Source organism: Python bivittatus, unplaced genomic scaffold (genome assembly GCF_059951505.1).
Source record: "Python bivittatus isolate LINGU-HERP-01145 unplaced genomic scaffold, Pbiv_v1 ctg000070_np1212, whole genome shotgun sequence".
Taxonomy (NCBI): domain Eukaryota; kingdom Metazoa; phylum Chordata; class Lepidosauria; order Squamata; family Pythonidae; genus Python; species Python bivittatus.
The window spans coordinates 48419378-48440879 of NW_028277034.1; the positions used below are offsets into that span (position 1 = coordinate 48419378).

Here is a 21502-nt window from a genome sequence, read left to right on the forward strand (position 1 = left end):
AGTGAATGAAATTATTTTATCTTACTTAGCTATCTTAAACGTTTGGCCATGTATATGAAGGCATCAGACAGACTATTTATACACTCAACTGATGCAAATATTCAGATTCTGAATTTTTGCACTCTGTGCTGTGGAGGCAAGAAAGACTGTATATTTGAATACAGTCATATTAAAAACAAGGCCTTACAACTTTCTTATATATAGAAAAATATGGCAGAAGGCTGCAGAAAGGATATTTTATGTGGGAGCATCACACGAATGATTTAATGGTTCTTAAATCTTTGGTGCACTTACAAAATGTTAGATCCTAGATTTAGTAGGGTCTTATTTTAAGAGCTGATAGATGTGTTTGGTAGCCCTCACTGTCTGTCCTCCAAATTCTGCTTCATGATCTGAAGCTGAGACTAATCTTGCCACTGAGAACCGCAGAACAGAGAATAGGCACAAATTAGGGCTTATCTTTTTGTGCCTGAACTTCCAATAATAACTAGATCTGGAGATTTGAAGAAAAGTTACCATGAGGATAAGCACGTATCAGCATTGCCTTACCTGTGAATCATGTTTAGCTTTCTGGCATCTAAACTGTTGAGCAACCTTGGCTTAAACTCTTGTATGCTGGCTTTCTTGGGCTACTTTCATGGAATTGTTTAGTCTAGAGGTGGGCAGTGTTTTGCTGGCTAGGGGGTAACACCCAATACGTGGGGAGAGGGCCTCCAAGTAGCAACCACAGCAGTTAGATTAATGTTGCAAAACAGACAGGGCTGCACCATGTATGTAAAGAGGTGTGGGATTTTCTATTTTTATTCAGGGGTGGGAAGTAGGATGTGTGAGTGTTCATGTATGAGTGTATTTTAATTGTGATGAGCTTATTTTAGGATTTACAGCAGAGTTGTCAGGTTTCCCACCTCAAAATCTCACTGTCAAGTTTCAGAAATTGTGATCAAAGAGAATTCTGCAACAGTTAATGACTGAGGAGGTTCTAGTTTATTAAAAACATTAAATAAAATCACATCAATTAAATGCTTTAATTCCCACTGATTTCAACAGAATTGTGGTGTCTGCTTAACCCTCTGTTGAAATCAGTGGAATTTAAATGTGTTCATTGTTGTCTGAGTGATGATTTCTGTGTTGTGTTGTTGATTACATTGTAGGGTGGTAAACATTTACCATCATTCCTCAGAAAGAAAAAAAATCATTAGCAAGAAACCAGACAAACAATAACAAAGGTCTGCATCGAATCTCCATAAACCAATTTAAATGCATGGGTGTGGATTTAGAAATACGTAAGAGAATTTTAACAGAAATGCAATGCAAATCACATCATCCAATGGAAGACTGCAAGCAAGCTTGTTTAGATGCTAATTTTGCTGGACAGCCCTTCAAACAGAAAGAGCAAGTAGAAGAGAATATCCATAGCTCAGGGTTGAACTATGGAATCCTTGGTGCTCTCTAAGCTTGGTTGTTTGTTTGTTCCATTACCCAACTATTGTAGGTAACATCATCAGTGATCAGCACCGATCTAAAAGAATTCAAAACAAGAGTGTTTTCCCATGGGAAAGATTTTTTAAAATGAATTCCAAAACTTTATTTCAAATTTATTTGGACCCTTAGTCCATTTGGAACTTTCTAAAATCAAAGTTTTAATCACCCTTTTGCTCTTTATTCTAAACAATTTTTTTTAAGTTCTTAAATTTGTAGTTAAAACTTCTTTCACTAAGGATTGAAGGAAACTCACCTGGTGCTATAGAACTTGTCGATCCAAAGCTTCCTAATAGCTGAAAAGCCGTTAACAAGCAATTTCTGAAAATGATTAGAAAAGGAAGTATGCAAACTTCATGTCCTTTCAAAGGCGCTGACCATGGTTTGAGCAAGATGACTATTACTTTGTCTCCCAGAGCTCTAAACCCACTGGAGACTGCTGTCTTGCAGTCTCCTCATGAGGAGCAGCTGCCTGGATCACTTGTGGGCAATCTCAAGTCCTCTCCTTGTCTGGAGAGGGATTATTGAAGAGCTGGTCTGCTCACTGCCTCTTCATTCCACTGCGATCATCAGCTCCACTTTTAGTGGAGCCGTCTTCAATCTGCCATTTCTTCCCCAGAAGTCCCATTCCACACTTCTTTCTCACCAGTCTCATAACTCTACGACCTTTTCGATCATCATGTTTTCACTATCTACTAAAAAATATTCTCCCTTAGCTAAAAAATTGCACTCAATGGACTACTACTATGAGGCACAAAACACTACATCGGATTGGTGCCTTATTCATTTCTTTTAAGAAGTGGAAGCAAAAGTTTTTTAGTTTTTTGGTTGCTTTTGAGATAAACGCTGGGAAAAAAATTGAGGAGTGTCCATTAGAACAGCATTGGCTGTCCATTAGATTGCCAATTTTGGAGTAAAACTTCATTCTTAAGATGAGTTCAAATGTTACAAAGGACTTACTCTGGAAGTACAGTTATGTTGGACTGTTCAAACAATTTTCTCCCCAGTACAGTATTAGCTTGGAAAAATGGTGATGGAGAAAACAAAGCTGAGCTGATTTTGGCCCATTCTTTCTCCCACCTTAGAAAAACTGTGTGTGTGTGGGGGGGGGGGAGGTTGTAATCTTTCTTAAATTAAGTGTGCCTTTAAAATAAACATGGCAAAAGTTTTAATGAGTAAACAGGCATTTAGTCCTTAAAAAAAAAAATTAAGGTCTCCAGATATGTATCTCAATATATGTCAAACTTCTGACTGAGATGGTGATTTGAGAATTTGACCCTTGGGCCCTTCAAATATATATCTGCAGCTCTGCAGCCTAGCACAACACATGGCCTTTGTCAGTGCTAAGAAGTTTGCTAATTTGAACTAGTACAAGAAAATAGAGCACATTCATTAAGTAATATAACATAGAATTTGGTAGCCTGTACTTCTGTCATGTTCACGGTCTGAAGGTGAGAGGAGGCAGTGAGACCTGGGGAAAAGCATCTATAGTCCTTTCTGTTTTAATATTATGGCAGTAAAATTCTTGTGGGGCACATTTATTATTAGGCATTAATGGGGGTGGGAGGGTGGCCTAGTTCCAGTTTCCTGTCACAGACCAAGATGGTTGGTCCAGCCTCTGCCTAGTGTGGTCTAATTATTCATGCAGCAAGGATCTTGGTCACACTGATGAAGTCAAACCCCCAAAGTATTAAAAAGCAATGCACCAGACAGACTTTGCTGACCCTTTCCATGTGATTCTGCCACAATGAAGAAGGTTGTTTTATTCATCAACAAGGCCATTTCATATCAGCAGGAAAAGATTTGGCTACCCAAGGGGCTGTGGGGACCCATCAAAATTTGTGGTTCATCCTGATGAACTTTCCGTTTTGAAGTGTCTCAATTTTGTGCACCTCTGCAGCTGACAGCCATCATGAAAACAGGTAGAGAAATGAGCTGTTTCTGAAAAAGAAAGCAAAAAGTAGGCTTCTGGACTGTGCCTTCTGGATCTCATTGGTGTTGTCACCACAGAAGAGTCCCATCCCCACAGCAATTCAGGCTGCTTTGTTTCATCAGTCAAATTAGGTGGAATGGATGGGAGTCCACTGTCCACAGATCATCCTCCTTCCTCTTGGTCATCTGGCATTCCTAACTCCATTTGCACCATCAGCAAGAGGGCAATCAAGAGTACCCATAGGTTCTTGCACCATAGCTTAATTCTTCAGATATAGGTTGCCACTTAAAGCAGATTTTAATGAGGTCAGAGCAGTGATACGGAGGACTTCACAGCAGGAGAAGCTAATGGGAAGAGGACATCTGAATGGGCAGGTATTCCTAAGTAAAGAGGTAATACATGCAGTTGTAAACAATCCCACTGAAGAAAAAAAAAATGAAGGCGAGCAGAAGAAACCAACAAACCTACTCTAAAAGCTTTAATGAAGATCTGAAAATAAAAAGAGGAGAAACATAAAGCAGGTCATGTCACAGACATATAGCCCAGACCTGTCAATCTGGCATCAGAAAACCAAAAGTTCAGAATAAATTTTTATTTTATCAATGCATGATACTCAAGAGTCTTGCCCTCAAGCAGAAATTTAGTAAAATACAGTTTAACACACATATTTTTTAAATCTAGGCAAATATTATTATAGAGAATAATTGCAGTCTACCCAAGGGGAAAAAAATAATTCAGCACATCTTCCTAGGGCCTCTTTGCTAAAACATCACTCCCACTGCTTTTTCTCACTTTCACTGGGAAGTGATAGCTAAAAAAAAAAAACTTGCTAAATGAGATTTGCTGTTTCACCTTCTTCTCCTTCCTCCATTAGCCACCAATGACTCAACAGACAACTGTTAAGAATTTTTTTAAAAAAAATCTTAGTCTCTGTCTCTTTCTGCCAAGGAGGAAGAATTTTACCCCCTGCAGCTATTGGCTACAGCATCCCAGAAGCTCAGTGTGATCACTAGATGAAGACAAATATCCAGTAATATTCATACTCTCTCTGCACACTGAAATCCGATGCCAAAATAAATGAAATACCAATAGAAGATGAAATAAATGAAAACAGGAGCTACACAGCTGTGATCACCTACAATAGTCTTCCCCAATCTGGTGACCTCCTGATCGGTTGGATTATAGCACTTGAAGGTGTAGTCTAATCCAGTAAACTGATATATAAATACGTACTGTATGTGCCCTGAAGCCAGCTTTGGAGGGAATTTGCATTGGCATTACAGACCAATAGTACAAATATTCACAAGCAGGAGTGACAATACAGAAGTTTTTGTAATGCTTACATTAGTCAGATTAATATCTGACATACAACCAGGTACCTATAGTAATTTTCATCCTGCATCCTGAAAAATGCTAGAGTTCCATAGAGAACAATCAAGGATTCTTCCATAAATAGATCTGGAGTGGTAGGCAGTCTTACCTGTTGTTTCCCATCTTTTGTAACAACTTGTAGGACCAAGAAAGCATTGGGCATATTCCCTGGTTCAATCTGGTTCATAAGATTGCCATTGAAGCTAAGTAGGTTTTGCATTTTTCTCACATGTGTATTGGATCAACTTCCAGGGGTCGTTCACAAGACAGTCATGTGCTCCTCAGCATAAAAGACAAAACTGAAAGCATTTCTAAAAAAGCAGAAACGTTGAAGAAAATTAGGAACTCAGATAAGGAAGTTGGATCTTAGGCAAATCAAAGACAGAGGCTGTGGCGGGGAGAATAATTCTGGTGCTGTAGTAGGTCAATAAAGTTCAGATCATTTTAGCACCCCCTGCATGATAATTGACAGCAAATTCACCGAGGGAAATTCCTCCCCTATTCCAAAGGTTACAATAGGAAGAATTAATATGACAAATCTCTACATGTGTTAGGGATGCAATTCTCTTTAGCTATGCTAGCCAAGAACTCAAAGCTGAGGAACGTCCCATCATCCCAAAGAGCAAGAAAAGAGATGTACTGTAATTAAATCATCCAGTGCCAAACGCCAACAGAGATCGTTTAGACCAAAATCAGGCATGGTCAAGGACCAAGCCAGTGGTCAAGTCAAAGTCTTTGATATCAACAACCAAGGTTCCAAGAGCTGACCAATAAGTTAATATCCAAAATTTTAAACTCTTTAAAATCCTTCTGGAGTTCTTTGCAGTTTTCTTGTGTTTTCCATCAGCTTGGACATGGTTTTACCTGCAAATGGCTATACTTCTCTTCCATGTTTCAAACTTCTACCACATTTACTTCAGGTGGGAAGAGAAGGGGCATAGTCTTCAGCATGCCTTCTCAGCTTGCAAGTACAAGTAGTTTACACATGAAGGAGACAGTTTTGCAGGTCACAAAGATCTGAACCTTAAAAGGCTTTATAGAGAATTGCCAGCACTTTGAATTGGACCCAGAAACAAACCAGCAGCTTATACAATATTAGTGCTGTTCTGCTATAACAGCTTTCACCTGTCAGCAGGTGGAGAGGTGCATTTTGCACCAGCTGTAACTTCCAAGCAGCCTTCAAGGGCAGTTCCCAGATAGAACAAATTACAGTAGTCCAATGCAAGATGATACTTGCATGAATCACTATTGTTCGTACATCTTGCTCCAGAAAAGGCTCCAGCCAAAGTTGGGTAAAGGCTGTGGTGAGTGAAAGGATGCCCAGTTTGATTGCTTTTACAATATTTGTGATTTTATGGTTATAGAATTTTGTATATTTTAGTTCCTGCTGTAGACATTTTATTTAAACGCTTCTGTTGCTTGTTGTATTATTTTAAACAGCTTAGAATCTTGCAATAAGATAGATATAGATAGATAGATAGATAGATGAATAGATGATAAAGATCATTCATTCTCTGGTCAAAGGTTCTACCTGTTGATCCAGCAAGAGTGATGCATCCAGGAGAATTCCCAGACTGCATATCTGCTCCTTCAAAAGGAGTGCACTCCATTTAGAGCCCCAGATTAAACTAACGTGGCACCAGAGGGCTTCTGGACAAACAGCAACTCCATCCAAACATGTTTCATCCCAGCAAGTCCCCCACAGTCTCCAGGCAATGGATCAGAGCTTCCTTTGCATGTCTGCTCAGATATACCACTATACAGCATACTGATGGATGATCTCCCTCTGTGGTTACACGTAAATAATAAAATAATTGGGGGGGGGGGAGTGCTAAGCCCTCCACTTACAAACTCTGTTCTTGTGCACTGGAGGGGCCACAAGTAAAGATCTCAGAGACCTTGGGACATTAAGTTGCCCATCCCTACCCTAGCTGCTAAGTTTACTCAGAAACTTTGGGGGAAAGGGACAAGGTAAATGCCCGGTTGCATTTTTGCAAATCTTCCATGGATGTTTACTTTCTCACACTAGATTGGAGCATCTCACCATAGGTGGTAGTATGGAAATGTCACCTATTGTCCATCAGCCACAAGCTCACAGGACCACAAGGAGTTGTGAATGGCAGACTGAGCTCTGTGACTGCGGAAGCGACTGTCGCATCTGTGAGTGAACTGTTAAGTGCTGGAGTTCTTGTGTACCTTTGTTCCTGAATTGCCCTTTGTTTAAACATTAATCCAGTTGTGAGCAAAGATTTTCTGCACTCATTTCCTGTGGAATTAGAAATTTAAAGCAAGTTTAATTGATTTATTATATGTCATCAAGTCTGTGTCAGCTCTTAGCAACCCCATAGATAGATTTTTTCCAGGACAAACTATCTCCAACGTGGCCCTTCAGATCTTCCAACAGTGTACGCATTGTCACTGTAAATGAATCCATCCACCTTCCTGCTGGTTGTCCTCTTCTTCTCTTTCCTTCCACCTTTCCCAGCTTTAGAGCCTTCTCCAGAGAGATAGGTCTTCACATAATGTGTCCCAAGTAGGATAATTTGGGCCTGGTCATTTATGCCTAATCTCATTCGATTAGAACAAGTTTAGCAGCCCAAATTTTCAGCAGAACCAGATGAAGCAGGAGAATTAGAGCAGACCATAAAAGTCAGAGCAGTGGGATCTGAATAGTGATCTATGAGGGCCAGTAGAACAGTTCAGTTTATGCAAAGGTAACTACAAGAGGGAAGACAAAAGGTGTGCTCACACATCAAACTTAGCCATGGTTAGCTTAACTTTCCCAATTTTCTATGCCCAGACAACAGAGCAAACATAAACTGACAAAGAAGTTGAGTTCACACAGGGGGCCATCTAAAATTGGTTGATCAGTTTGTAGTTCCCTGTGTTCTAAAAATACAGCCACAGACAGGTTCAAAAAGAAGGCAACCCAGGATATGGAAGGAGCAAGAGAAGAAGGAGTGGCTATTGGACTTTCAAGAGTAGCTACTCCATCTGACAACTTGTTTGGGAGAAACCAACAAACCAGAAACCAGGAAGGAAACCAGCTAGGCCTTTTTGGGATTCTTAGGGCATTTGCTCCAGCTATACTGATGAGCTACTGTACCGCTATCCAGTATAGATCAATAAAGATCAGATCAGTCACTCTCCTTGCCTGAAAGCTACCCCTGGAGTGCAGGGAGTTAATTGTTCCTACTGCCAGATTGCTTAGTTCAAGGTCCTTGATACAGTGTAGAATGAGATGCAGCCTTATCTTGGTAGTGTTTCCAGGTGGACCCCATCAGAGGGAATGGTGGGGAAATCCAACTGCTGCACCTGAGTCCTAGGCCTTTTAATGGCTGTAGGCCCTTCCACATGGGTACTGTTTCTGTCCTTGCCCCATATCCTCAGATGCATTTTGACATTGCCTCATCACTGCCTTCTTCACAAGGCCAAGTAGTCTCCGTGAGGAGACCAACAGGAGAGTGTAAAAATCAGTATCTTTCCAGCATCTCATCCTTCATCCAATTCCTGCCTGCCCGGCTACTAGTTTTTCATAGAGAGAAAAAGCATCCTCTCTCTGCTTGGTTTAAGAAGGCCACTGAAATAGTGGTGAGTCATTATAGTTCGTTGGCTTCAGCAGTTTAAGAAGCTGAGCGAAATAGTGCTGAAGTCATGGCACCTTGACTTCAACAGAAACGGGAAATAGCTTAGGAAGCTAGGAAGGGCAGCTGAGATAGGAGTTCCTGCCAGTAGGAGACTTCTTACTGCAGCTCCAGCACGAACACGGGAAAACTGTCTTTGCAGTGGTCATGCTGGAACTGGAGCTAAGCTGGCAATCTGATCAACTGCAGTGGAACCGCTGAACAGCAATGATACCACACAAACCCAGAGGCAAAGTGCTGAACCTGGGGAAGCACAAAGCAAGTATGTGGAAGGAGCAGGATATCCTATGGTTATCTAATCTTTTCCTTGCTTGTTTTTTGTACATTGGAGTCAATGACCTGGTGAATGGAAGGGCTGTGTTTTATTCCAAAATAATGGAGAAAAAAATGGAATTCTTTCTATTTTTATGGACTAGCTTTGCTGCTTTAAATGAAAGGAATCCATCCATCCAACAGTTTCAAATGCTGAACAGTGCGTTGTATTGAGCTCCTTCCACAGCTTGCATCTGGGTCAGTTGCTCCCTGCCCCAAAACCTGACTACACCTGAAGACATTTGTGGAAGTCGGATCCTCAACTTCTGAATACCGTTGCTTTTTTTTCCCTTCCCTAGATATTCTAAAGCAGTGTTTCTCAACCTTGGCAACTTCAATATGGGTGGACTTCAACTCCTAGAATTCCCCAGCCAGAATGCAAGAGGGACACAATGCCCATCCTGCTGATGAAGCATGAGATGATACATTGCATAGTTTCTCATGGGTGATTGCAATATAAAAATCCTTAAGCAATACACCCATTAGGATGACTTACCTCTTGCTAACATGTAATAACTCCAGATATTAATAAGAGAGAGTTCTAAGTCATGAGTACCTTGTTGATCTAGAAAACAGTGACACAATACAGCTGGGAATTTCTGGTTCATGCGAGGCTATTATGAAAGCCTACTATTCCTTTAAATACACCTTCCTAAACAGCTTCTCCAACTCTGAGTCTTCAGGAAGGGTGGGGATGACAATTCTTAGAATTCTGAGCCATCATGGCTAAGTTTATTAGCCATGTGTAAAGATTTTGGGAGTTGTAGTCCCCACCCTTCTGAAATGCAGCAGCTTGGAGAAGGCTGTTCCAAGAATGAGCTGAGAAGCTTCCTTTTCACTCAAGATTATAATGACAAGCTTTCTTTGATCTCTTCCCTAGGTCTGTGTGGAGCCTTCTGCTTCTGTTGCTTGGGATGCAAAGTGGCCAAAGATATGGACGAATGCTGCTGCTGTGGGCCAGCTGTGGCCATGAGGACACGGTATCGGACTTTGTACAACATCCCGGTAAATTCCTCAGCCATCATTTTGTTTCCCTTTTTCTTTTCTTTTTAAAATTAATTTTATTAAAGAAGTTTTTTGCAGAGTAAAAACAATAGAAATTTAAAGAAAAAAGGAAAGGAAAAGAAAAGTGATAAGTAAATAAGAAAAGTAAAAGAAAAAAGAGGAAAAAAGAAAGAGAAAAAGAAAAAAAAGATGTAAAGGAGTGACTTCCGATCTTCTTTACAGCAGTTATAAATGCATTTATATTTTATCCTCTCTCTCTAAGGTTACACCACAGCCCTCTTCTTTCCATATTGTACTCTTTCTTATCATCAAACTCATATATCACAAGTTCATTTTTTTCCGTTTTCAGCAAAAAGTCCATAAGGGATTTCCAGTTACTGACCGTTTTGTTTCCCTTTTTCATAATGTTCCAGAACTTAGTTTGTTAATCTGCTCTTTAGTTTATTTATTCTTCAAAGCTCAGGGGTGTCCCTAGGATATGGTCAAAAAATCAAGATGGCAGCCACCACAGTGGAATCAAAGCTCCACATACACAGGAAACAGGTAGAGCTTTGGTTGCACCATCATGGCTGCCATCTTGCCTTTTTTTACCATACCCTGTAGACACCCCTGCCAAAGCTTATATGCTGCTTCAGCCATATACCACTCTCAGCGGGCAGTGCTCCAAATACATTTACAAAATTAAAACAAAAAAACAGGAAAACAAAACAAGACAATCAGATAATATCCAGGAGTTTCAACAGCACGGAAGAACAAGCAACAAGTTCACGCGCCTCATAGCTTTTGTTCTGGTTTCGCTTGTTCCTTCCTGAGGAGTGACCATGAGAGCTCGACGCAGCAAAGATTAGTATTTCTACACTAGCAGTATACAATCTTTTTTTTTAATAAGAACTTTATTAAGTTATAAAAAGCATACAGATAAAAGCAAACAAGGACTAATAATCAAAGAGAAAAGGAGAAAACAGAAGAGTTAGAGATAGAGAAGGAATACAAGTTGTCCCAGTTTCCTGTCCCCCGAGCCTCATTCTGACAAGAAATTAGCCACATCTGCCAGCAGACACTGCAAAACAGTTCCACCTATCTGTTTTACTGTTTTGTTGGTCAGTGAACAAATAAGGTTTCTGTCTGACTTAACTATTTCACTACAGGATTCAAAGTCCTTGCTTTCAGGTGGACAAAAGTCATGGTCACTCTGCTGGTGATTGTTCCTGCCATAAACATAGACACAATATGCTCTAATCAGCACAGTGATTTATATGTACTTTGGAACATAAAAATAGAATCTCCCTTGAGCTGAACTTGACTCTCGGAGACTTTACATGCGCCTGACAAATCTGTACTTCTGATAGCAACATGGAAGTGGTTTGCTATTTCTTTCTTCTTGTTGGAGACATCATCCCTATCCACCAAGTCATTTCCTTTCTAGTACAGGATAGAGGAGGGATCAGCTGGTGTCCAGCTTTCCATCTCTGTCCTGCTACTGCCATACAAAGGATCAAAGCTAGAGTAACAAAAGGCCTTTGGACTTGTCTATGCTAATTATCCACAGAGTGGCTCTGAAAACACAAGTCCTCTGACCTTTTAATCTCTTCCCTGTTTATGTCTCTCTCCCTGCTTTTGCCTTTTGCTTCATTTTATCAATCCCTTAGGGATGTTTGCTGGTGTTTAACAAACATCCAAGTATATTTTTTGCTAGCTGAACTGAGTGGGGTGTCTGCTGGCTGTGGTTTGGATACAGGAATTGACTGGGAGAGTGCTGGGGGCAAGCACCACTGGAAATTATCCACAGTAAATTCCCAACACTCCTGGGATGTTCTTTGGGTTCCCCTGGCTAATCCTCAGCCAGGTATGCTAATTAAGTGCAAGTCTGCTTGGCCTTTCTGCTATCTGCCAAGATTTGCTAGATGTTGCCCTCTCCTGTGACATTTGGTTTATCTCAGAGCTTTCAGATAGGTTCCGTCTTGCCCAGTCTATCTTTCAGCAATGTTTATGGTACCTGTTGGCTTGAAACCTGTTCTAAAGTATCTATTATAGCCCTTATCAGCTGCTTTATCTTATGCTCTGCCCACCTTTGTCACAGTTTAACGAAGCTGGCATGGACTGCGTCCTTTGCGTGATTCCTTGGTGTAAGCAGTGGAGTTTTGCAGAGAAACAGCTTCAGTCATGCCTCTTGAACATTCAAGTGGGGAAGACAGAAATCTCCAGATAAATACTGCTCAAAGCCAGCTTTTGCTCCATCCCCATTGTGTACAGTAAACTATAGTTCAAAATACAATAGAAGCAGGATTGTGACTTCCTTCTTTTTTGCTCCACAGGGATCCATCTGCTCAGATTGTGTCACTGTCACCTGCTGTGGTCCCTGTAATCTTTGCCAGCTCAAAAGAGATATCAACAGGAGAAAGCAATTAGGGATTTTCTAGGTTGGTTTGCAAATACTTTCTGCTGTGGAGACTGGGTGGATGGGTAATAAAAATGAGTAATTTTCCAATGTCATCCCTTTCATTTTCTGATAGGTTTCCCAGAGGGAAGCAGAAGAGCTTGAAGAAGAATGTGTTCATGCTCAACATCTCAGGACCTCAGTATATCTTCTGCGAAGTTCCATGTGGCTTGTTTGCTTCTGCCTTAGCACTTTGTGGTTTGTATTGTGGCTTGCAGATCATAACTTATGCTGTGTCAGCATGTGGTTTTTACCAGCAAATTGTGCCTTATTCAATAAACCAGAATAATGTGTGAACCCCAGCCTATATGTGTACTTGGTCCACTACTCTTGAGGCTGCTCTCCAGAGCTAGGTGTTCAGATCCTCTTTGGGTACAACACTGTAAGTATATAGGATGAAAAACTTTGGAGAAAAGCCAGCCCACCTGTTACTGATTGGTCAAAATGCAGGCATTCATCGTACTAATGCACCTCCAAAATGAAAAAAGAAATAATTAAGGTTCAGTTAGAACATAAGCAGTGCCCTGCTGGATCAGGCCCCTGGCCCATCTAGTCCAGCAGTCTGTTTTGACAGTGGCCAACCAATTGCTCAAGGAAGTCCATGAATCTCCCAACAGATGGCCTTCAGAGGCAGTCACACTACCATCTAGACCATTAGTTCTCAACAGGGGCGGTACTGCCCCCGGGGGGCGGTGGGAGGATGCTGAGGGGCGGTGAATTTGTTTTGGGCGGTAGGGGGGCGGTGGGCATGTTTTGGGCGGTAGAGGGGCGATGAGCATGTTTTGGCATTCGAACTTAATTTTAAAACTCCCCCCAAAATTTATTAAATCGATTATCCGGTTTACACCATTTGCACCAGCAATAAAACGAACTTACGCGACGGCTGCCCTCACACACTTCTAAGAATGGTGAGACTAATTTGTATTCTAGGTAGGATGACCTTGAAGAACTCGACACTACGATTCTTCTCCGATCCCAACCAGCACAGCGCATGCGTCAGCTGTTTTCCCGCGTGATTAATCGCAGCGCGTGCGTTGAGCATCCTTTCAATATGAATGTTTGATTTGACCCGTGTTTCTTGAGTTGCTTTTCGTTCGCTTCATTTTTTTTGCATTAGTCATCTTAATTTTAATAAAAGGAATGCAATTACCTTCCAGGGCAAAAGTATCGAGTTAAATCGAACAAATTTGGTGTGTAAGTCTACTGAAAAAAATTACTTAAAATTTTTGCCTTTTATAATTCAGTAACTCCCCCCCCCCATACCCTAAATTACAGGATTTTCACAAAGGGTGGCGTTGAAAAATTTTCCGCTCCTTAGGGGGGCGGCAGCTTCAAAAAGGTTGAGAATCACTGATCTAGACTAATAGCTAGGGATCCCCATGACCTCCATGAATTGATCCAATCCTTTTTGAAGCCAGCCAAGCTGGTATCCATCACCACATCTCATGGTAGTGAATTTCAAAGTTTAATTACATGTTGCTTAAAAAAAAAATCCTTCTGTCTGTCCTGCTTCTTCCCAGGGTTCAATTTCATCTGGTTCTAGTATTTTGGGAACGGAAAGACAATATTCCAGATGCAATCACACCATTGATTTATATAAGGCATTATGATAGGGACATCTTTATTTTCAATACCGTTTCTTATTATCCCTAACATGCTGTTGGCTTTCTTACAGCAGATACACACTCTGTCAACACCTTCATTGAACTGTTTACCATTGCTCCAAGATTTCTTTCATCATCAGTCACTGCTATCTCTGATCCCATTAGTTTGTATGAGTAGATAGAGTTTTGGGCATCAATGTGCATTGCTTTGCAGTTGCTCCGTCTTCTTTGAAGTGAGAACTGGCTCCCTCACATGTGCTGAGTGTCAATCAGGGAAGGCAGGCAGAAAGGAATGGAAGCTGGAAGTGAAGACCGTTGAAAGAAAGCACTTAATTGTACAAAGCTGCTGCACATTCCATTTACTAATGTCTGAGCCCTTCTCAAATAGAGCATGTACCTTCTGCCCTATGGTACTTTTCTCAACATGACACTCTCCAGATGTGTTGGACTTCCACTCCTGTCAACCATATGAAGGCCATGTTCTTTGAGGATCATGGGAGTAGAAGTTCTGCAGGGAGTTGATTGGGGAATGTTGTTTTACATATGCAGTTATTTGTTCCACTGCTGGAAACATCAAGTTGAAGCAGCTATTAAAACAGAAACAAAACCAAACCAAAACCAAAACCAAAACCAATATTTTTCACATAGAAAAAAGACTTTCTTTCCTGGAGATGGGCAAGATCAACAAGAGAAGTCCCCCCCCCCCCTTCTGCTTTGTTAAAATAAATTTGGTGGAAACAACTCTTCTGAAAATAGGATCTTTCAAAGATCGAAAGCCAACCAGAATGTGAAAAATTCCTCACAAGTTATGAATGAACTCGGGGATCACTTAATAAATTGCCTAGTCAGGCAAAAATTATATTTCCTTAAAATGCTATTGACTGCTCCTGCTGTTTCACACAAAAGGAAACATAATTTAGATTATACTGGTGTAGTCTTTCATGACTGGCATCAATGAAGCAGGGATGAGCTTTTGGATTGAATGGTGAGTGATCTGCTTTGCGGTATTCCACCACAACACTTTTGCCTGTGAGCTGCCAAAAAGGACAGCCCAAAGCAGCTCATTCTGCCTTTGAAGATGCCAGCCATAGCTGATGGAGAAACATCAGGATAAAACAAAACAAAACCCTGGACCATGGTCATCCATGCCAAACTCATCACTGCTTCATAATTTAGATTAGATTGAATTGCAACTAGTATTTTGGACTTCCAGGGAAGAAATGGTGAACTGAAGACTACTCTGCTAAAAGCAGAGCCGATGACTGTGGCGGAATGAAGAGCCGGTGAGTAGACCAGCTCTTCGATAATTCTTCTCTGGACAAGGAGAGGACTTGAGATTACCCACAAGTGCTCCATACAGTTGCTCCTCACTAGGAGACCGCAAGACAGTGATCTCTGGTGGATTTAGAGCTCTGGGAGACGCGGAAATAACCATCTTGCTGAAATTGCAGCCAGCACCTTTAAAAAGGACACTGGGTTTGCATACTTCCTTTTCTAATCACTTTTAGGCATTGCTTGTTAACTGCTTTTCAGCTATTAGGAAACTTTGGACCAACAAGTTTTACAGCACTTGTTCAATTCTGTGGCTAGCTGCCAAACTTTTATATTAGTTTATTTTATTAGTATAAAATCCAGAATGTGTATCTTATTTCCAGAATAAAGACACAAACTGTTGAATAAAAGCTATATAAAACCACTGGGACTCAGGTTTTCTCATGTGCATTTATTCCCCTTTATGAATTTTCTCTGGAAAGTCAAAATCTTGAAAGAATGGCGGGAAGATGATGCCTTGACCCACTGTGAATAAAGGACAGCCATTCTACCATTTCAAATCACCTAAAACTAATCCTGGGTAGTAAAGGAAGCAAAAAGAAACTGGCCGTGTACAAGAAATCAGAGTCTATCTCCAAAGGTCACATCTGAAGGTGCCAATGGGCCCAGCTGCTGCAAAGCAGGCTCCAAGTGCACCTTCTGTGTGAACCCTAGAAATGATTAACAGCAATCATGGGATCAAGGAAAGGGGAAGGAACCAGACCAGCAAGCAGAAATATCCCAGTTTCCTTATGAGCCTTTTTAAAAGAATTAAACAGTTTGAAATAACTTCATGAGTTTCTCTGAAAATGAAACTCCTGTGATCGTTTGGGTGAATTAATACCACTTGATAGAATCATGGTATTACTTTTCAGTATTTGCCTGCTTTACATATTCAGCCTTCATGTGTGAAATTAAATATTTCAAAAAGGTAATATCTCCCAACCATCAGCCCAGATGTCCCTGAAAACTTAGATCAGATTTTTTGTTTTGAATTACTGTATTTGAGCTTTATTTATTTATTTATTTTTAATCTGCACTCAGTCGTTACCGACTCTGCAGTGACTGCTTGGACGAGTCCTTTGTAGTTTTCAAGGCAAAGTGTTTCGGAAGTGGTTTGCCAGAGCCTCCTTCCTAGAGCAGAGCCCAGCTGGCGGGTGCAGGAGGCGGGGTTTCCGTTGCTTTGCACCCTTTTCGGGCGAGTGCGGTTGTGCTACCCAGCAACTGCTCCCGACTCCTTTTGCAAAGCGCCGCCAGCATTTTTCCTCCCACCAGAGTGAGAGTCCCCATTTATCTACTCACGTGAGTTTTCGAACTGTTGGGTTGACAGGAACTGGGGAGGAAATGAGCTCACCCTGTTAACGCGAAGGCTGGACTCGAACCGCTGAAGCGTCGACCATTTCTGGCCAGCAACTTTCAGTAAATTGCTATGTATATTTAGTATTGTCAGCTGAATACAACAGTCTATGTGTAGAGATAATTTCTCTTTAAATATCTCCTTGTGCGAATGAGTTATAATCCTCCCAGCTTCTGATTTTTTACCATATAGTTCCCTAATGAATTGCTTTCCTTCATCCTCAAAGGAGAATTAAGAAATAGGTTTACTATGTCATTTTACATTGGCCGGATTCTGAAAAAGGGCAGGGATTCTACATTTTTATCATTGCGTAGATAAGCAGGTGTTTAATGAGCCATGTTTGTAGAAATTTGCTGCGATATGTGATAATTGGGTTTGCCTATTTCAGCATGATGTCTTGGATAACCCCGCACTGGGTTAGTCTGTCACAACATACGAAGCTGGAAGCCAACATGCACAGTACAATTGCACTCCAAATCTGATGCCATTAGGGATGACCTGGGACTGGTTTTTATTTAACTGAGCTGTGTCAGATGGAGATCTCAGTCAAATTTGAGTGTAAAAATTATCGGGCACTTTGCTAAGATTATCCCAAAAAAGTGATCTGAGCAATTGCTATGATCAATGGGGGCAGGGGATGCAATGCGAGGTGCCTGCCAGGACTTGTGGCAGTCTTTAAGGATTGTGATCTGGTTTGGAAGACTCTGGATTAGTCCAGTGATGTCATCTAATAGAGGATATATTCTGGATAGTAGACTGAACAGGGAGGAAGAATTAACAGGAGCCTGGCTTAATCAAAAAGTATAATTATTATTTTTTAACTTCTAAAGGTAGCATTTCAGTAAAGGGATCTCTAAAAGTATGGCCAGCACTCTTAGATGCTTGGAGAATTGTGACTCAGTTCTCTGTATCTATACTCATCTCTGTCTCAGCAGACAGTCTGTTATATATATCAGAGACATTGCTTTATTGATTTGATTTATATGGCCAACCATCTCAAGTACATGACTCTGGGTGGCTCACAACATTAAAAACAAGTTAAAAACTATATACGAACATTAAAATAGAACAAGAAATAAAACACACAGCAGCAAGAGAATCATAAAAAAGCCCTCAACATAACTAAGAAACGGGCTGTGTCCCACACCCCAGGCTCAGGCAGAGGACCAGGTTTTCAAAGCCAGCAGGGCGGTGGTCAACCTAATCTCAGGAGGGATGATGTTCCAGAGGGCAGGTGCCATGACAGAAAAGGCTCTTCTTCAGGGCCCTGCTAGCTGACACTCTTTGGCTGATGGTACCTGCAGCGTGCCTCTCCTGCTGGATCAGATAGGATGGGTAGAAACAAGCAGGAATAGACGGTCCCATAAGTATCCCAGCCCCAAGCCATGTAGGGCTTTAAAGCACCTTGAATTGCACCCAGAAGCAAACTGGTGGCCAATGTAACTTGCACAGTAGTGTCACATGTGCCAAATAACCAGCTGAAGATTCCAAATGCTTTCAAGGGCAATCCCATGTAGAACACATTGCATTAGTCAATATGGGAGAACATGGGGGTGTGAGTGTCCATGAGCAGGGCTCCCCAGTCTAGGAATAGACTCAACTGACACACAACCCAAAGGTGTACAAAGGTCTCCTAGACACAGCTGCCGCCTGCTGTTTGGGCAGGAGCCGCGAGTCCAGAAGGACCCCCAGATGGCGCACTGGTTCTGTCTGTAGCAGTGCCATCCAAAAACTACTCAGTCTTGCTTGGGTTGAGCTGAAGCCTGTTGTGCCCCATCTGGGTCCCCATAGCCTCCAGGCACAGAGATAAGACTTCCATGGCATCACTCAGATGGCCTGAGGTGGAGATATAAAGCTGGATATCCTTCATCCCTTCTTACCACTCCATGGCCTTTCTGCTTCCATGGAAATCATCACCAGGACATACCAGATTCTCAGCCATTCTTGTATCTGCTCAAACATCCTAGCCATGTCTCACTAGGGTGAGGCTGGCTAGATCTAGCTGAGGAATGTGATAGGAAGCAAATATTATCATAAACAGCTGGAGCTGCAACAATTATTCAGAGATGTCCCCAGCAGAGCAGGACACAGAATAGTGGATTTCAGTTACAAGAAATCATATTCCAATGGAACTTCCCTAACAGCGGATAGAGAAAGAGCCCCAAGAATACTTTCCATGAGTGATCCCCCAAGAACTTTCTGCACCAGTGAACCCCTCCCTCCTCCAGACAGCCATTCTGCTATACAACCATCATAGTTTGCTCTGCTCTCTTGCTCCTTCTTCAGACAGAAATTTCTTTCCATCCTGACCAGGGTTCCTGAAACTACTTTGCTCAGCCGTTCTAACACTGGGACATTTCTCCGTTGAAAGCTGCCTGACTCTACTATGTGAGTCCATGCACCACAGTGTCTGCCTCTGGAGGACTTTTGCAATCACATTGAGAAACCAGGATTGCTTTATGGTTTTGATGATTAGACAGAATATACAAAGAAGAGAGGTATGTTGTAACCATAGAGTAAGAGATAAACGTATACAGTTTTTCTTTACAACTGCTGTAAAGAAAATTAGAAGCTACTTCTTTGTATCTTTTTTCTGTCTTTTCTATTTTTCCTTTACTTCGCCCCCCTTCTTGCACGTTTAGCTTTCTCTTTGATTTCTTTCTCTTACTTTATATTAGTTTGTATTAGTCTTGATTTTCTTTTAAAAAATTTTTAATAAAATTATATAAAAACAGAAACCAAGATTGTGTCCCACGGGGCTGAATTTGGCAGGTTGCTCTTTGGGGTGCTCCAAATCCTGCCTTTGGAGGATCCTCTGTTGTTCCAGCGTCCCATCAATGTCCCCAACAATTGTCTCTCTTCACCTCTTTCCTATTCACCCTCAAGGCTGCTTGAGCAACACGCTGGACCTACAAAGTTTTTAACACTGGCTGTGTGTCATACTCAAATTGTGTTCTGCAACACCTCCCTTTTGCTCTCAGGGGTTAATTGTCTGTTTTCACCACAGTTTCCTCCCACAGGTATAGTGTGTAAGTGGCCTTACAACTGTCAGAACTGCAATAACGATTCTCAAATGTTTCCAGCTTTTGTTAAATTAAGCCACTGGATTTATTTTATTTATTTTATTTTATTTTATTTTATTTTTGGTCTGTGCACATTGCTTTCCAGTTCCTCTACCAGTAGGGGACGGGCAAGTTTTCTGTGATCAGAAACTTTTTTGCACTTAAGGTTTGCTCCAATTTACATTATCTCTTTGGAAACACATCAGGTTCCATTTCAAACAGGCTTTCCTTCACAATCTGGCTGGCCAAATGCCATCCTTGTTGTCAACTTCCCAGGACACTTTGTTGCTGACCTCAGGGTGGTCACCCTTGAGTGAAAGGATTAAAAAGTTGACGCTCATGATAAAACTGGTGAGCTAGAATTTTTCAGGAAGTTTAACACCATTTCCCATGGAACAAACTGAGATCAGGATTTCTTATTATGCTGCATATCTTAATCAGCTCACCAATGTTGCTGTATCACTCAGTAGCTGTTTTGTGAATGGTCAAATTCTTCTTTGATCTTTTATCATTCCTTCCCATCCAACTTTGGAGAAACACTGGGTCCATAATTAAGAAATGTGAAATATACGTTTTATGATTTAAAAATGAAATTAATTCATCAGACAATATTATTTTGTGTTTGTTGGACTCATCAAAAATGTTTAAAAAGATATTCACATTTTATGTTGTTGTAAGAGATTTGAAGGTTCTTTAACTCATATGATGTGGTCTTGTCAGTACAATTCTGGGAAGAAACATTATAGTTAAGGAAGAAAGGCAACATGCAACCTTTAAGGAAATTAGGAAACATTTCCTTTTGGTAACATCTTTTATTACAGTGACATCTACATGTGTTAACCTTGGTGCTACTGATCACAGGGTTTATAAGAATCTGAGGAAAGAGTGTGTGTGTGTGTGTGTGTGTGTAATTTTATCCCCACTAGCCCAGCACATTCTGGAAAGGGTGACATTTAAGATGACCTTTCTCATTTTAGGTACCCTTTGGGTCTCCTAAGAACCTTTTTTAAAATTACTATTATTGCCACTTCTACTATGAAGCTTCTTGTAACTGTTAGAGTTGGTTAACTAACCCATGTCCCAAACTTGTGATTACTGATCCCAAAGACTAGGTTGACATACCATTTCAAATCATGCTTTGTTTAATCATAATTCATTGACTGATTTGGGTGAGTTTGGACAATGCTATAAACTATAGTTTACAGTTATATGTTGATGGTATTCAGCTGTACTTCTCAATCCTGAGCTGAAATGAAGATAAGATTGAGGTGCAGTCTCAATGCCTGGAGGCTGTGAAGGCCTGAATGAGGAAAAACAGGCTTGGACTGAATTCCATCACAGACTGGATGGGCAGTTTGGATGTGTGTTCAAAAGCAGTCATATTCCATCTATAGTTCTGGACAGGGTCACACTCCCTTGGACTGAAATAGTTCATAACTTTGAGATTGTTCTGGACTCCTATTTCCTGCTTGAAGAGTAGGTAGCAGTTGTGACTAGGAGGACCTTTGCACAACTGCATCTTGTTTGTCAGTTACAAACATTCTTGGATCAGAAGGCGTTTCTTACAGTCAAACATCCCTTGGTCCTCCCTTGACTGAACTATTGCAACTTGACCTACATAAGACTACTCTTGAAGACCACCTGGACATTATAGCTGGTCCAGATTGGCACAGCTCTATTTAACTGTATCTCACAGTTTCTTGAGTAATGCAAGAGTTGCACCAGCATTGGCTTCCAATGTTGGTTGTCACCTTTAACCCTTACATTGTTCAGAATCTGGTTATTTATCGGACCATCTTCCCCTAGCAGTTTCTGCCAGTTCAGAAAGATCTAGTAGGAAAGACACCCTTCAAGTCTCATCCTTGAAGAATGGTGCTCATCAGGGACCACAAGAGTCTGCGTCCATTTCTGTAGCAGCCCTTCTCCTTTGGAATTGTGTTTTACCCAAGGTCAGGTCAACATCCACCTGTTGACATTCAGAAAAGCT

At 41.1% G+C, this 21502-nt stretch overlaps 1 protein-coding gene and 1 long non-coding RNA gene across 2 annotated transcripts; one reads left to right on the top strand and one right to left on the bottom strand.

Annotated features, from left to right (window-relative positions):
- Positions 1-3194: 3194 nt before the first annotated feature.
- LOC148216890 (uncharacterized) lies at positions 3195-6942 on the bottom strand. Its single transcript, XR_015794630.1, has 2 exons — positions 4893-6942; positions 3195-3792 (listed from the first exon to the last, which is right to left on the bottom strand). It is a non-coding gene; the product is annotated as an uncharacterized LOC148216890 (long non-coding RNA).
- On the top strand, positions 6819-12498 carry LOC103051381 (placenta associated 8). The gene is made up of 4 exons (XM_007440863.3): positions 6819-6943; positions 9620-9744; positions 12060-12164; positions 12258-12498. Exons 1-3 carry the CDS (start codon positions 6841-6843, stop codon positions 12162-12164), a joined length of 333 nt encoding a protein of 110 aa, XP_007440925.1. The 5' UTR covers positions 6819-6840; the 3' UTR covers positions 12258-12498.
- The last annotated feature ends 9004 nt before the right edge of the window (positions 12499-21502 follow it).

Bases quoted from the DNA above. Each gene is read 5' to 3' on its own strand.
- LOC103051381 (XM_007440863.3), top strand. From the start codon at position 6,841: ATGGAAATGTCACCTATTGTCCATCAGCCACAAGCTCACAGGACCACA. The intron at 6,944-9,619 runs GTGAGTGAACTG...TCTCTTCCCTAG, and splicing joins CGGAAGCGACTGTCGCATCT to GTCTGTGTGGAGCCTTCTGC. The intron at 9,745-12,059 runs GTAAATTCCTCA...TTTGCTCCACAG, and splicing joins GGACTTTGTACAACATCCCG to GGATCCATCTGCTCAGATTG.